The 16,303-nt window shown below is 46.0% G+C and overlaps 1 protein-coding gene across 1 annotated transcript in view; it reads right to left on the bottom strand.

Annotated features, from left to right (window-relative positions):
- The window catches only part of Plxna2 (plexin A2), a 203,066-nt gene that overhangs the window by 69,913 nt on the left and 116,850 nt on the right, over window positions 1-16,303 (bottom strand). The window contains exon 5 of the mRNA XM_074048431.1: window positions 550-650. Coding sequence (XP_073904532.1) covers window positions 550-650 — 101 coding nt within the window. The remainder of the gene's footprint in view (window positions 1-549; window positions 651-16,303) is intronic.

The raw sequence follows: 16,303 nt of genomic DNA, 5'->3' as shown, positions 1-16,303 counted from the left end.
TTGATTTGTGTAGCCTCTTTTGGGCTTCCTTATTTCCAAAGCACTTATTATTTCATTTAGCCTTCACAATTCACCTGTGAAATAGGCATTTTTCCCTATTTAGCAATGAGGAGATGGAGGCCTGGAGTTGTCAGAGGACCCACCCAGGGTCACAACTGCTAGCAGGAATACAAACCTTCCTGTTCCAGTGACCATCACCAGTATGTTCTTGGTTGGGCATCTATGTTAGGCTCCACCCAGGATATTCTTGGGAAATCTAGAGATTCTACAGCTGCCATTGTGAGCTCTCTCAATGATACAAAGGTACAGCTATGTCATCTCAAGGCAGATGAGAAGGAAAGACAGGCAAAGGACTGCATGGAGAAAGAAGGCCCCTGTGTCATAATAAAAATTACCTACCTTCAACACTTGTGTCATAATAAAAATTACTACTGCTCAAAAAAGGAAAATCCCTCTTTCTTTCTGCAAACTTCTGTCCCATTCCAGCATTTCAGGAAAGCCCCCAGTCTTCTACATGCCAGGCCCACTTCCAGAATTTCCCAAACTTACATGTTATGCAGGGCGCACCAGCCACAGTGAGGGTCTCCCGAGCTCAGGCACTCCCCACAAGTTGTGTACTGTTCACAGGACTCCACAGGGACTCTGGTGACCTGGCAGAGAGGGGAAAGACAGTACAGGGAGGTCAGGTTGTAACAATTCACAGATGTGTGTTCAGACTCTCTTGCAGTGTCATGTCCTCAGTGGAGGTGACAATGGGGGCAAATCAGTAGCCTCAGTGTTCACTTTAAGACTTCTTGCCTTTGCCAGAGGTAGAAGCAAATCCTCCAACCTACTGATGACTGCCACTGATGTCTTCCAGAGAGCTGGGCAAGCCAGAGGCAAGTACTGAAAATGGTTAACTCTGCTGAAAGGCTATTGAGTGGTACAAACTCTTCTCTGAAGAGCTTTCAGCTGGGCTTGGGCTGCGACATCCTGCCTGCACAGAACACATTGAAAAAGGGAGAGAAGGACAAACTTTCCCCATCAAGTAATATTCATAGTATAGCACAGGCTCTTTACAGCCAACCAAATATACCACCTGGATCCAATTATCCCATTCTCTGATGTCTGCATTCAGTTTCTCCAGTAAATCTCCCATCCTTTGAAAGTCTGGCTAAATGGGAACCTCCACAGAGAAGAGCTGCCTATCTGATGCCGTCTTGCCTGGAAGTGGGAATTTGCTGATCCATCTCCTGTACCCCAGAGAGTGCAGCTCTTGAAAACTCCTCCTGCTTTCAGGAACCTGAGGTGAGCCTCTTTGGCTATCACTCCCCAACACCAACCCAGCATGTATGATAATAAAGGCTTGGCAAGGGGAGGGGTCAGAGGACAGAAGTCCTCCATTTGACACATCCTAGGTGTCTGTTACTGGCTGGGGCAGGAGACTACTGAGCTGCAAAAACAGTTTTGGGGCTGGAAATGAGTTCGCATTTGCTAAGGCATAGAGGTCCCCCACCTATTGAATGTGTGAGCTCCTGTGAAAACAACCTGAGGCCCTGTAGCACTGTGTCCTGCCTCTGGCAAGCAGACAAAGATATGATGGAGAGACCTTCATGGCATCCTCCCTGTAGGTTCAGGATGGATCCTAACACTGTACATTCAGCAGAGGCTGATCAGGTCAGCTCTGGAGGCTCTAGTGCTAGCAATAGGGAATCCACAGCAAGCAGTACTTGAATTCTGCCCCCCGCAGAGCACCACAGTCCATGGAAATTTGTGATTACAAACAAGAGTTGCTCTATGTAGTGTTGAGTGTTTGTGGCACTGGATAGGTATAAGTGCTGGCAGCCTCAGAGAGGGACACTCAGGAACAGCTTGTTGTGAGAAAGGGGCCAGAGAAGTAAGGATGAATCTTGAAGGATAAGAATGTGCCAGAAGCAGAGATCTGGAAGGCTATTTCAAGCTGAGGGATTCTAATGAACAAAAGTAATCATGGACAAGTTAAGTCTAACTTGAACACAGAGTGTACACTGGATGGGACACAGAGAGAGAGAGAGAGGGATATAAAGAGAAGCCTGACTTTTCTCTGTTGGGCTACCTACCCATTCCTACTACAACATAACACTTCACATTTCATATCGCAAGACTTCTCCTTAAATGAGTGACATGAGCAGTCTTAAGCATCCCTCACCTGCCTTCAATAAAAGATATGAAAAGGAGGGAAATAGGTATTAAATTGCAATTTGGTTCTAAAAATGGATATGTTAAGTATGCATTGGGAAATAGTTGGCTTAAAATACTTCAAGAATAATACACCTGAGGGTTTGCGTTGACTCTCAGTCCAAATTGACCTGACTCAGTGATGTAGTAGTCAAAGAGGTTCATTTGATCCTGGCTACTGAAATAGACATGTAGGGTCAGGATAGAGAGAGTCTGCTGTCTTGGGGAGTTTCAAGCTCACGTCCTGATAGTCTGTCCTAATGGATGTTGCTCAACCCAAGATTCTTGCCAGAGGGGAGCCAGGATGAAGTGAGACCCAGAGGAGGCACTCATCTGAGAGGCACAGCTGATGGACCTGGGAGTCTCCAGGTATTCTTGGAGGCTGTTGGCAATGTTTGGAGGGCAGCAGTGTGCCTGGCTGTAGTAGGACTAACAAATGAAAAGTTTCAGGGAACTCAGCATAAGAAAGTCAGAGCTATTCAATCCTGTGATAGACTTGCTGCCCAAACAAACACCCATCACTGGGATGCCTAAGCAGTCAGGTGACATTTGTCTAAGAGGCTGTGAGGGAGATTTCATCCTCAGAGGAAGGGTACCTTCCAATTTGGACATTCTAGGATTTTATTTCCCACAGTTTACCTTAGACTATTAATGATTTCTGACCTGTACAAATCAACAGTTGAAAGATAGCATCCAGCTGTCAGCACTGCCAACTGATTTCACATGACTTTAAAGAGCAACCCTTGAACCCTGCCTCATGGCCTGTGGTATCTACAAGAAGCACCTTTCTGACAGGTGCCTCCTTGGGGTCTTTCTAGGGTGCCATTCCCAGGCCTGATGACTCAGCCCCTCAGGATATCTGGGACCCTCTCTGCCTGGTGGGCTTCCGCTGGCCCCCTCCATCCTACTATGTGAGGCCTGAGAGCAGCAGTCTAGAGCCCGGCTCTCTTTCTTGGGTTTCGGGCTCCTTGTGAGTGATGTCTGCATCTGGCTGGAAATTAAAACAACTGTCTGCATTGCATTCGGCCCGTCTGTCAAAACACAGCCCGGCTCTCAGCAGCTGGGAAAGGGGGCCCTGAATGGGAGCAGTGTCTCTAGTGACAAAGGCCACTTTCACGCCAAGTGCCACGGAGATAGTGAAACCCTGTTCTTCTCCAAACATGAAACCAACAGCAGAACTATTTTTCCTGTTTCCTGGGCCCTCCTGGTGGGATTTTATTATTTTTTTAAAAAACTGAGTTAAAGAGTTTTTTAAAAAACTGAGTTAAAGAGTAGAGTGAAACAGGAAACTTATTGGGGGGAGGGTTCTAAAACTTGAATTATTCTTTAAGATCTAATAGCCATGCACAAACCAGAGGACCATGCACAATGACTGGGAGGAGACCCTCAAAGTCACACGCCCCCGTGAGACTTCTCTGTGCCTATATTCATGTGTTTCTACATTCATTCATCAGCTTGTGCGCATCGATCATGTATTCCATACAGGCCAGTACTAGGAACATCAGGAGAATAAAAAACCCAGCAGCACTAAAACACAGCCGTCACCTTCAAGCAGCAAACAGATGAGCAATAAAAACAAAGTAGTATGTGCTGGAAGAGGGGTATTGAAAGAGGGCTGAGGGAATTCAGAACAGAGAGAAAAAGCACTTTGGTGTCTGCACTGTGTAACACGCTAGCTGCCACTAGCCCCGTGTGGCTTTTGAGTGTTTGAAAGTGGCTGGTCCAAACTGAGGCACACTGTGCTATAGAACACACACTGCATTCTGAAGATTTAGTGTGGAAAGGAAAGTACTAAATATCAAGTTAACAATTTGTTATTGACATGTTGAAAGGATAACATTTTGTATATATTGGGTCAAATAAAATCTGTTTCTTCTGACTTTTTGAAAAGTAGCTGTGGAAAGTGGAAACTATTCATGTAGTTCTCATGTGTCTGGCTGGTGTTTTATTTCCTGCACACAGGGCTGCCCTAGAGGGACAGTCCAGGAAGGCATTGTGAAAATGAACCATGTACTTGGGCCTTCTGGGCTGGATGTTATTTATACAGATTCAGGGAGGCTAGAACACACAGCCAAACCAGGAAAGGAACAATCTCTTCAGAGGGCTTTGTGTGAGGGTCAGGGAAGAAGAGGGTGAGTCTGAAAAGGCAAGTTTGGGTTTACTTGGGAAGGATGGGAAAGACCACAGAGCTGGAGTGTATGAAGTTTCTGAGCTCTTTAGCCTGTTACCATGTGGCCTCCATAAACAGGTGGAGGCCTGTGGCTACCAAGGAGCAATGGCTGTCAATGCATGATTCTCTAACCAGTACCACTGGTGCCACCTGTGAGCGTATTCGACAAGAAAATCCAGGTTCTAGTCAATTAGTGTTGCTAGGTGGTGCCCAGGGATTTTGCATCTCTCCAGTTGACTCCAAGGTCTGCTAAAGTTTGAGAATTGCAAACTTCAATAACTCCCTTGAGGAAGTTTTTTAAAATGTCAGGTCCTGGGGCCAGGAAGAAACAGAATCAAACTTTGTCTTGGGGGTAAAGCAGAAATTACAGTCATTTGGAAATATGGCAGCAAGCAGCAGAACTCTGGGGGACCACTTTATGCCCAGGGAAAGATAGGTTATCCTAATTCCGAGTCTCTGGAGCCCTCAAAGGACCAAGTTCAAACCTGTGGGGGTCAGGGGTAGCCTCACCATGCAGCTCCAGGTGGTAGTCAGGCACTGGCTCAGGACTAGATGGGGCGGTGCCTTCTCAGAAGACCAAGGCACTTTTTCCTGGAGTGTCCACCATGACTGATGTGCTGGTGGGTGGTGCTTTGTAGGGTTGATTCAGAGTTTAATGGAATACTCCATGGCACTTGATTAGTGTTTGTTTATTATTGCATTTTAATTATGCTTGAGGCTCTCTTGCCTCTCCACTCTGCTAGGATTTGAGGGTGGCTGGATTGGCCGAGAAGCAAGTGATGAGAAGGTGCCCTTCTCCTATTTCTTTCCTACTGTCTCCCCAGGACCCATGGTGCTGCTTCAAACTGGGTTCCACCCTCGCACTCCACATTCTTTTCTGCTTGAGTTTGTCTTGTAATTATGCCTCTAATGAATATAACTGTCCTATTAAGTCATTTACTTAAGAAATACTCTTAATTAAAGGTGACTCATACTGTGCTCTTGCCTCCTCTGGCCCCAGGGCCCCGCGTCTGTCACTGGTGCCTTTCTGGGTCTGACTCAGCAGGGCTGGATCTATGTGGGAAGGGCTTAGCAGGATGTGCAGAGTGCAGGGTGCCCCAACTCTCTCCATTTAGTATATTGGGCAGCCCACAGGGTGAGAGGTCCAGCAGAGCCAGGGATGTTGTCAAATTATGATTGGCTATGGGAAGCTGCTGGAACTAGTCTCCTTCCTTGAGATCTTGAAGCCCATGGCAGATCTGTATGGTTTAGAACATCGAGGTGAACCCAGGAAGGCATCTAAGGCCTTGATAGTTGCTGTCATCTGTATCCTGGAACAAAGGCCCTGGACAGCCACTGCCATCAGATACAAACACATCACTCTTCAGAGATAACAGTTCCCAATGATAGACATAAGAATAAGAATCCTAGACCCAGTGAGCTTGGGGACAGAGCATAAATGCAACATCTCTGCCACCCTAGGTGGGCACCTGGAAGAAGCTATATGATTCTGGGTACTTGGGAGGGTCTTTCAGAGAAATTCCCCAGCTGTACCTGAGTACCCTTTCAGTCCTTAGGCATTCACTGAGTACTTACATTGAGCTAAACCTTCTCTTAGACAGAGAAGCGACATTTTCTGTCTTCATAGTTCACTTGAGAACAAAACCAAGGAAACTGATAATAGCAGGATAGACATCATAATGGAGGTAAAATCAAGACACAATACATGGCTTAGAGGACAGAGAGTGGCGGCTCACTGCAGGAGGTCTGGCATGAACACTGAGTGTTCAAGAGGCCTGTAGGATTCCTTTGCAACCATGCACATGAGAGACAGAACAGGAGGGAAGAATAAAGGAAAGCTGTTCCCCAGGCGGCATGGCCCCTCAGACACTGAGCATTTTTAATCCACTGCTTCCCTGGAATCTACTCTCCCTCTGCCAGATGGTACACCTGTCCCCACATGTGTGCCTTGCTCCTGACACAAGGAAAGGAACAGAGGCCTTCTCAGTGGCTGGGAGCCAGGTGGTGGGGGTCGGAGGAGGCACAGACAGCCTGGTTGCAACATGCAGTTGGCCAGATTGACAGCCTCCTGGTCCCCTGGGCTGGGGGCAAAGCATGCAGCAGCTGAAGCTGATGGAACAGGCTTTTGGGGCCTTTCTCTTTACTTTGTGCCTCCTCTCGGTAGCCCTTCCCTGTAGCCTGCCCCTTTATTCCTTCAAAATTGTAAGATTTCAGGCCCATTTTCTCTTTTTTTCCTCAACTTAAACCTAATTTTGAGAAATGATCTGACACTCACTGACATACACGACTGATGGACTGATGTCAGGGCTAGTGTATGGACTGAGATCAACAGAACAATTGCAGTAATACTGGCAGAGTGTTTTAGCATTTCAAAATGTCTTCCCACACATTATCTCATTTGATCTGCACAACTCCCCAGAGAGGAAGAGAGGACAGGTATTGTTATGTATTATGATTTCCATTTGATCCATGAGGAAATAAGGCCCCAAAGGCTGTCTTAGCTCTGGTCTCACAGTGAGTGGCCAGTGGCCAATTGGAGGAGGGTCCACTATTGCTCATTATGGTGCTGTTTACTTCTCTTGACACACTGTAAAGTCTCTTATGGAGTGAGGAGGGAGGAGCTGGCTCAAGGGTCAGTTCTAGAAGAGAGTGAGGAGAGAGAGAGAGAGAGAGAGAGAGAGAGAGAGAGAGAGAGAGAGAGAGAGAAAGAGAGAGAGAAGAAAAAGAAAAAGAAAGAGATTAGGCCGGATCTGAGGAAAGATCAGAGTGGGGTTCCCAAGGTTGGAAGCAACCAGAGGGCAACCAGAGGGTAAGCAAAACTCTTCTTCCTTCTGCCACACAGCTCTTAGTGGTCATTAGCTAATGGGCTGGACAGATGGCTACTTCCTCTTCTATTCAGGCTTGTCCTGAGTCTCATCAGCCCTGTGGTAATGGGTGCAATCAGCATGGAGAGGCTTGTGGAAGTTCTGTCTGGGAGCTTAGGTCTCTTTCCTTCTGTTGCTCCTGATGGTAACCAAGATTCAGAGTCCTCGCAGGGAGGGAAATGTGGGCTAGCACTTGGGGAGGTCTAGCTCAACCCCTAACCTGATTCTTTTAGGAATGGAAGTCAAAAGAACCCTTTGGGGAAGGGCCACACTGTTCCAAGCTCTTGAAATGCCTTGCACTATATCCCTCTTGGCTCAGCAAGTTTCCATGGAAAATCACCCACACTTCCCTTCTGTCCTGAAGCAGAAAAGAGGTGATTGGATACTGGGCACCTGGAGCAGGACCTAAATCAAAAATCTCCCTGTTTTGAGGGGGTGCAGAGGCAGCAGTGAGATCATGTCATCTTCTTGGCTCTGCCAACTGGGGACCTGGGGGAAGTGAGGGTCACTAAGGACTCCTGCTGATTGCTGGCAGGCTGCTGGACAGCACCTCCTTGCTTAGAACTTGGCAGTTGACTGAGCTCGTGGAATGGAATGAAAAAGCCAGAACAATAACAATAGTTGCCATTATTCCATATCCACTGCATGCCAGGCACTTGGCATGTATTACCTCATTTAATCCTTATACCCACCTTGCAGGGAAGGTACTCTTAGTTCCACTTTACAGAACTGACTCTCAGGTTAAGTATCTGTTCAAGAACACATGACTCGTAGAGTGGCAGAAACAGAGTTTGAATCCAGTTCTGTCTGATTCAAGTACAGAGGCAGTGGAGGCAGAATTGAGGACTAAAAAGTAAGGCCCCTTTTCCAAAGGGTGCCCCAAGGGGATACCTTTCTTTTCCTAGGCATCAGTGCTTGGCAGGCCTGCTGGTCATTGTGACAGTGCTCATCTTCCAGACCATTGCGTGTCTTAGCTTATTGTTCTCCTCTGTTTCCTAACAGAGGAAGATTCAGAGGAGTGGTTTAGCTAGGAGCCAGACAGCAAAAGAAGTGATACCTGAAGATGAAGAGGGAGACAGGTCAGGGGAAGTGAGTGATTCCCTGCTGGGTTGACTTTTAAGCTGTCTAGGATCAGAACAGTGACTAAGAGGCTGTGAGCACATCTTCCATCTGAGCCTCCTGAGGAATGTCTGGGCCCTCAGTTTGCACAGCTTAGCTGGTGGAGGTTGCAGAACCTCTGTCTTGGCTGGCCTGGCCAGGGATGAGCTGTGTGGTTCTAGGCACTTCTGCTGACCACTTAAACCTCTATTTCCTTATCCTCAAAGTGGAGACAACACTATATATCCCACTTACCTCAGGGGTTCACCAGGGAGTAGAGCACCTCTGAGTCCACACTTTCCTGAGGACTTTCCTACCAATCAACTTCCCAGTAATTAATGTGAAGAACACATTTTTATTTATTCCCAGAGTTAGATCCATTTCTTTTAAAATCAACAATCATATGTCCAAATTTCCTTAAATCCTCATAAAGTAAACACCAGTGGAGCCCCCGTCCATCCTCTGAGCTGTGAAAGTCACATGATCAGTGTCATTAAGAAAAAGGAGGCTCAAAACCCATTGGTCCAGCCAGTGGTTCTAGAGCCTATGACTGCAGTTACAACAACAGGCAGCCTCCTGACCAGGAGCTGACCTGAGGGTGCATCCTAAGAGCTTCTGACTATCTGGAGACCTGAGGGTGGAGTGAAGTTCAAAGAGAAAAATCTATTTTTAATGACTTGGGCAAGAAGGGTAGAGTGGCTGAATAATTTGGAGTAATTAAAGCTATCTATCACTAAGAGAGGAGTCAAAAGTTAGTTGAAGTTTTCAAAGACAATTTCCCCCCCCTTGTTTATAGAAAACCATTGGAGGGCCTCAGAAGTCAAAGTGGAGAGGACAATGGGAAAGAAGTTTCTGGTTGCAAATAGTGCATTTCAACCATTGGATGAGTGCTGAGGTAGGGCCCCTTCTGACACAGAAGCATTCCGAACCCTGCTTTGGTCTTACCTCAGGTCTGGTTTCAGTCTCTGCCTGCTTATCTTTCTGTCTCTGTCTCTGTCTCTCTGTTTCCGTCTCTCTCTGTCTCACAGAACTGACTCCTGAGCCAGTTTTCAGGTACAGGCCAAATTGGGTACTAGTTCAGAAGTGGATTTTGAAGGAGACAGAACTCATAGTTTCAAACCTAGCTCCTGTTCTCATTAGCTCCATGACACAAATTTGTTGGGCTTCCTGGAGCATCCTTCTCCAAAAAATGGTGACGATAATGATTTTAGTCTCTCAGAATGTTTTGAGGCTTATGTGACATCTGTTCACAAAGAGCCTTCCTTGCAAATATAGCTGGTGCTCAATAGTGGTAGTCACCATGCTCCGTTTCTAGATGCATACCACATGGAGGATAGCAATATTTGCATGTGAAGGCTGCAGAGAGCCCTTCCCCAGGCTTTGCATTGCTGTGTCGGGTGACCTGAAGCATTCCACCTGGCCTCGTTGGGTGATATTGCTCATCTATTATAAAGGGAGAATTATGTCTGCCCTGTGAATGAAGAACAGCACAGCCCCTCAAACCACTGTCCTTATTCTTGACATAATCACAATACTGTAGGTGTGTTAAAACCCAGGATTTTTGTCTAAACATGTCAAATTAAGCCTAGTTTCCTCAGGATGAAACTTAGGTATGGTAAAAATAGAAAAAGGGTAGAAAACCAAATGGACAAAGCAGATATTTTCAATACCACACACAGTATTTTCTCAGACAGGATTCTTGTGCCAGAAATACTAGGGAATTCTGTAGAAAGTAGAGACCATTCTGTTTCAGGATTTTGGAAGGATCTACAAAGAAGCAGAGATGCTGATACTATGTTGTCTCCATGACAACAGTGGATTTACTCAGTTATAGAAAGCAGGTGGGATAGGAAATGGAGGATGAGAAGGATTTGGGAAATAGGGCCTAAGAAATAACAAAAACAGATCTCTCACCTGGGTGCCAGATGCATGGGATTAGCAGGTTCCACAAAGCTCCTTATAGAACTAACACTGAATCATCCATACCAAGAGAAGGAAGGGGATGGAGTAACATGGTTGTGACATCCTTTTGCCTGTCATTCACATGTTCCACACTGGGTATTTGTCCAGAACTGGTTCCAACTGGTTCTTTGGTCATGCAGGGTCAAAGTCCACTCTTACCACATCTAAGAGTTGGGTACTTGCCTAATAGGTCCTGGCCTCTGGTCTCTTCCTTCTTTGTTTGTGGCTCCTGACTTCTAGTCAACAGGAGAGTATGAGAGTTGAGGTGTGGAACTCAGTTTATCCCAAATTCTCTTTTGAATTTGGAAGCACATATGGCCTTTAGCTAAGAAGGTGAGGTTTGGGGTAGGAATCATCAGGGAAAGGAGCCCAAGAAGAGGCTGGTCAGGGATCTGAGGTAAGAACACTTTTGCTGTTGTCTGAGTAGAAGGTAGAAACTAACTTCAATGCTGCTTGCGATGAAGAAGGGGGAATTTAAGTTTGGGAGAATCCTTTTGTAATAGGGAAAATGGGGTCTTTAGGGCACCTGAAAAGGATCATTAAAATGAGCTCCTTGTGGCAAAGTTCCTGGCATTGCTTCCCAACCAAGCTCCAGTTTCTGCCTCTGCACGTCCAACTGAACTTCCTGCTCTGCCTTTGGCACTCATGATTACTGATATATATGCATAGGTTCTCAGGGACTCCTTGTTCACTACTTTCCAGCCTTGATGCCTTCCTTAGAACTGGCTTCTAGGGTTTGAAGGAACCCAGGTTGAGAGAGGTTCCCAGGCCATCTTAACAGAAGACAGTGCTGCCAAGTGGTACAAGATAGGATCAGATTTGCTCAAGTCTGGCTGTCCAGAGCCTTCTTAGCACAGCCCAGTCAATCTCTATGTGCACAAAACAGAATGGAGCCAGCTCAGTACTATCCATGGCACTGGGTCTAAAACCAGCCTCTACTACTCTGCTCAAGCAGTTGTGTAATTCTGCATAGGAAAGAAGCCACTGGAGTTTCACATTGTAAAACAGGTTTTCGATTTTCAATAGACACCATGGAAAGCTTTTCTTTCTAACCTGGACATCTTACCCTCTTGGACATATCAGATATCCAGAAAATATTCACTCTGACTTTTCCTGGTACGCTTAAGTGGCTAAGTGATCTCCTCTGATTGGGATGGATTAGAGAGCTGTTTTTTGTCATTCACAGCTTCCTAGAACAAATTAAGTCAGTGTGTATGCATGTGCGGCGGGGGGGGGGGGGGCAAGGGGGGAAGGGGAGAATAAGAATAGATTTTAGATCTTTAAGGAAAAATATGAGACTCTTGAAAAAGTAGAATTTCTTTGTGTGTGTGTGCAAATTCCTTTTCTATATAGAGCTCATTTGTTCATTCATGCCATCTGCTTTATTTAATCCTGGCAGGGTGGTGTTAGGAGAAGCAGAGAGGCTCCCATGCTTTGCTGATCATGTGCCTCTGATCTGCTTTGAGGACCTGCATAAACTGGTTAGTTGGGTAAAGATCAGTTCAAGAAGATAGCAATGACCATAGAGCCTCAGTGCTTTGAACTCAGGAGGTACTCAGGGTGTGTTGACTGACTTGGATTTGTGAATCCACATTTGTGTACACTTGATTTATAACTGAGTAGACCTGCATATGGTTGAAATATGCTTGCACATACAATTTGTTCACTGGCTTGTAGATTCATTCATTCGCTCATTCATTAGTCTATCCAGGTATGAACCCACTCACCCATCCATTTGTCCATTGTCCATCCATCCATCCATCCATCCACTACCTATCCATCTATCCATCCACTCACCCACTCAATAGACCAGGTATCAGATCCTGTATTGTGGGACTACACATGTGAGTTAGTCATGGTCTTCATGTGTCCTCAAGAAGCATAACCTCTGGCAGGTAACCTACAAAGGGGAAAATGTCATTTGAGAGGTTTCAAGCTGGGAGAATTACTTGTGAATGACGGTACTAGGAAGTTGGCATCCATTGGTGACAGGCTTCGGAGGAAGGATGCTCCATGAGGAGAGAGCAACTTGACCAAAGCATCAACTTGAGAAGGTACAGGAAGGAGCTCGGGAACAGGTGAGGAGTTGGCAACAGATGGAAAGGAGGAAGAGGAGAAGTTTTGCATTTCTTCTTTGTTCCTGCCATTGCATTTCTGGCTGCCCTGGCTGCAGGCCCAAATCCTTTCAGCTGAGACTGATGGCTTCCTTGGTCCCTCTTCTAGTCTTTCCACACTAGACATTTCTGTTCACCCTTGTTTCTCATTTTCTTAATGAAGGTTGAAAGCATAATGATTGAGGATATTGTCTGTAAGAGGCCAGACTACCTGGGTCCAGCTCTAAGCCCTTTTGCTTTAGCTGTGTGGCTTGAGCAAGTTACTCAACCCCAAGCTTCTCATGCTGATTTATGAAATAGTCATACTAATAACGCTACACACTTACATAAAACTTATCTGCAGATGAGGAAGACACTGAGAGAGATTTAGGAAATCCCTTTAAAGTCATCTCACCAGGAAGTTGGAACTCAAGCCCACAACACTGGCTGGGAGCTCCTGTTCTTAACTTCTATTCTACACTGCATCTTAGAAATGAAAGGCTAAGAATGCCTGGCTTAGAAAATTTGGAGCCCAGTACCTTGCATGCATATGACGGTTATTATTAATAAATTCATATTAAATACCTGCTAATACATAATTCTGTATAGACATTAAGTCCAAAGAATGTACTGATACGGCCCTGATCCTAAAGTGCTCCAAGAGCAGTCAGGATGATAAATAAATTTCCTAACTTACAATGAAATACTAGTGCCTGATGGAGATGTGGTAAAGCTAGAGGAACAGACATAGTAGAAATCAGGGAAGGTTTCTAAGAGGCTGTATTTTGTACTGATGATTTCAACTAAGAATCTCAAATTAATACAGTACAATCCCAAACAACAAGAAAACACTGCCCCTTAGATGAAGCTTACAGTTCGAGCCTGATGTTTCAGTCTTTTAAATTCTGCTCCCCACTGGGCTGACAACACATTTCTGAGCCCTGGATCACCAGTTACCTATCCTGCTGGGCTGCTAAGCTAGGCTGAGCAAATGGTGTTCAGGAGGTCAGGTGTGTCATGTGCATTTTTGACCTATCATATTTTCACCCGAGGGTGGGTATTTCAGAAAGTAACCCCATCATAAGTTGGGAAGCACCTGTGCTTATGGGGCTCTGCTTCTTATTCCTACATCTAAGAGGTGCCTGCATGCTCCTGCTTCACTTTCTCATCTAACAGAGGCTATAAATACCTGCTGAGAAGGGAATCACATGCACCCAAATGGTCCAAGCTTTATTTTAAGTTCCTTAAGTAAATGTACCCTGCTAAGGTTCTCTAGGTGTGACTGAAGCCCCTAGCATTCTGCTAGGATCAATTAGGTGACTTGAGGGCTTTCAATTTTTTGTTTTAAATAGACAAAGTTTATAATGCAGCAGAGGCTCATGGTGTCATGGAAGGGAAACAACTGTTAAAGTCAGAAGAATTTGACTTGGCCTTACCATATACTCAACTGTGCTGGGCAAGTCATATAATCTCTCTGGGTTTCAGTTTTCACATTTATAAACATCATTGGATGTTAAAATTAAAACATCCAACAAGGCACCATGATGCAAAATGCCCCATCCTAAAGTAATGTGGCAGAACGTCATGCAGTTTTTCAGAGCAGGCTCTTACGATCCAGGGCCATGATTCTTCTGCCCCTTACCTCGGGTCTCCTACCATAAGAGTGGAAGGAATGGAAAAGAGGACATCTTGTGAACCTTTGGGGGAAAGCCCTGGGAATGCAAATCCCCCTTCATTAGGACCACTTGGATAGCTTGAGAGGCATGTCCTGGATCGTGAGGAACAGAGGACAGGAAAGTTCAGAAGGCAGGAAGTCCAGAGGGTAGGCTGGCGAGCTCTTGGGAGGTGGAGGGTAGAGTGAAGGTGGGAACTTGGGAAGTCATTACACCCTTACCACCCAGGGTAGTGGTCCAGGATGTGCAAGTGCTTCCCTTGAACCAGATGTGGCTGCTTTAGGAGGGCAAGACTAGCCTGGGAGTGTTTATAATCTGTAAACAAAGAGGGCAGGAGGTGGTGCTGGGGCCTCACTGTGAGCATCTGGATGGGGAGAACTAGAAAATCAGGGCAGGGGAAGAATGGCAGCAAAAGGAAGCATCCCCACATGGTGGGAGCTGCAACCAGAGAAGTTCGGCGATGGGTGTCCAAAGGCCACCAAGGACCCAGCCCTGAAAGAGTCAGATATTAGTTGGCTGGAGAATACAGGGCAATCTTGTAACAATTCAAGTTCGAGAGAGAAAGCACCTCTCTGATCTCTCCTCTTCCTTTCTCCAAAGTGGTCAGGACCAGGGGCTCAAATACGGGGAAAGTGAGTGAGAAAGAGTGGCTTGAGGTTGCCCAGCCCTCAAGACGACAGAGGCGGAACATGCAGGAAATCCAGGCCTGGGTAGAAACAAAACTGAGCTTCTATCATGTCCAGAGTTCAGTTCTGCTTGGGAACCAAACATTATAACCCTGCACTGAGACTATGTCTGAGACTTGCAGTGACCAGATGATTTCATCACCCCAGAGGGAGCTGCTAAGCTGTCAGCCTGCCTGAGACCTGGGTGACTCTTTCCCCACCATGGACACTCAGGACAAGATTAAACTGTGTTCTGATGGTATCTTGCAGCACATTGGTTGGCACGAAAATAATGTTAATGATTGCCGCTCCTACCTCACATAGAGTCATGGGCATCACAAGAAGTGAGAACCACACAGGGCAGTGTTCAGTATCAAGCCATTGCATAAGTGTGGGGTAATTATTGCTGCTACTCCTGAGTGCAGATGGATCATTTAGTGATAAAATGACTTTTTCCTAAAGAAAACTCTGGGTGTTAACTTTCAGACCATTCTTCTGAGACCCGGGGTGGCTTTCAGACAATGAATGGGTCACACAGTCTCTTTCAAGTAAAGTGGCTAATAGGTCAAAAGAATTTGAGAAGTAACGTTAAAGAGAACTCTTAGCCTATTTGCCTTTGTCTTTCAGAGGATGCAAGTGCAGTGGTTACACAGGACATCCACAGCTGGCCTGATGGAGGCAGGCTATAGTAAGGAGCTGATTCCAGGTCAGGAACCCTCTGACTACTTGGTCTCCCCACTGCAGTGGCAGGTCCAGCCTGAGCAATCACAGGGGTCAGAGTTTTGCAGCTTCCCCCTGCCTGAAGTCTGATGGAGGGAACTGTTCAAATCTTTGCCTTCCTCCCTGACTTCTCTTCTTGACCTTCTTCAATGGAAGCTCTGGGGGTCATCAGCGGTGGGGTGAAACTTGCAGGAGATAAAAGAGAGACAAAAGATTTTTTTTCCTTAAAAAACCCAGGTGCTTAGGAAATTAATTAGAGCAAATAATCAATGAGTTGTCTGAGTCTCTATTTTATTTGGTGCACGCCGGGTCTGGTGGAAAAAAAAAAGCAGAATTTTAAATAATTTTGGAGATATAACTGATGTAATTAGGTGCTCAGTGAACACTCAGCATTGAGCTGTGCTTATTAAAATTACTGTTTTAATCAGAACATTGCCAGAGAATCATTAAATAATACAATGGCTTGATTCCCTGGAACTCTAATTAGACCTGGACTTTTAACCACCTGAGCGTAATCTGGCTCCGTCTGGTTACGCACCACGGGTGACACATTAGCATTCCAGTGCATGAGGAGATGGGGCATCAATACTGCTATTTAGTGACTGCCCAGTGTTTTATTGTGGAGTAGGAGAGGGAGATGAGGAGGCACAGGGCACACAGGAGGTCGGCCAGGGGCTAGGGATTGCAGGTCTCCACGAAGATGCAGGAGGCACATCCCCTGAAGCTGCTGGCCAGACATGCTGTGTGCATTGCTCTAAAAGGAATAACAGCTACAGTATCTACCCAGCTGAAAGGCAAGGTACCCGGATGCTGCCTTCGCACAGGCTGCCCCTCATCCAAGCAGACACAGCTCCAGGGAAGG

This window comes from Castor canadensis, chromosome 11, assembly GCF_047511655.1.
Source record: "Castor canadensis chromosome 11, mCasCan1.hap1v2, whole genome shotgun sequence".
Classification (NCBI taxonomy): Eukaryota; Metazoa; Chordata; class Mammalia; order Rodentia; family Castoridae; genus Castor; species Castor canadensis.
This window is presented reverse-complemented; position numbering and strand designations above follow the sequence as displayed.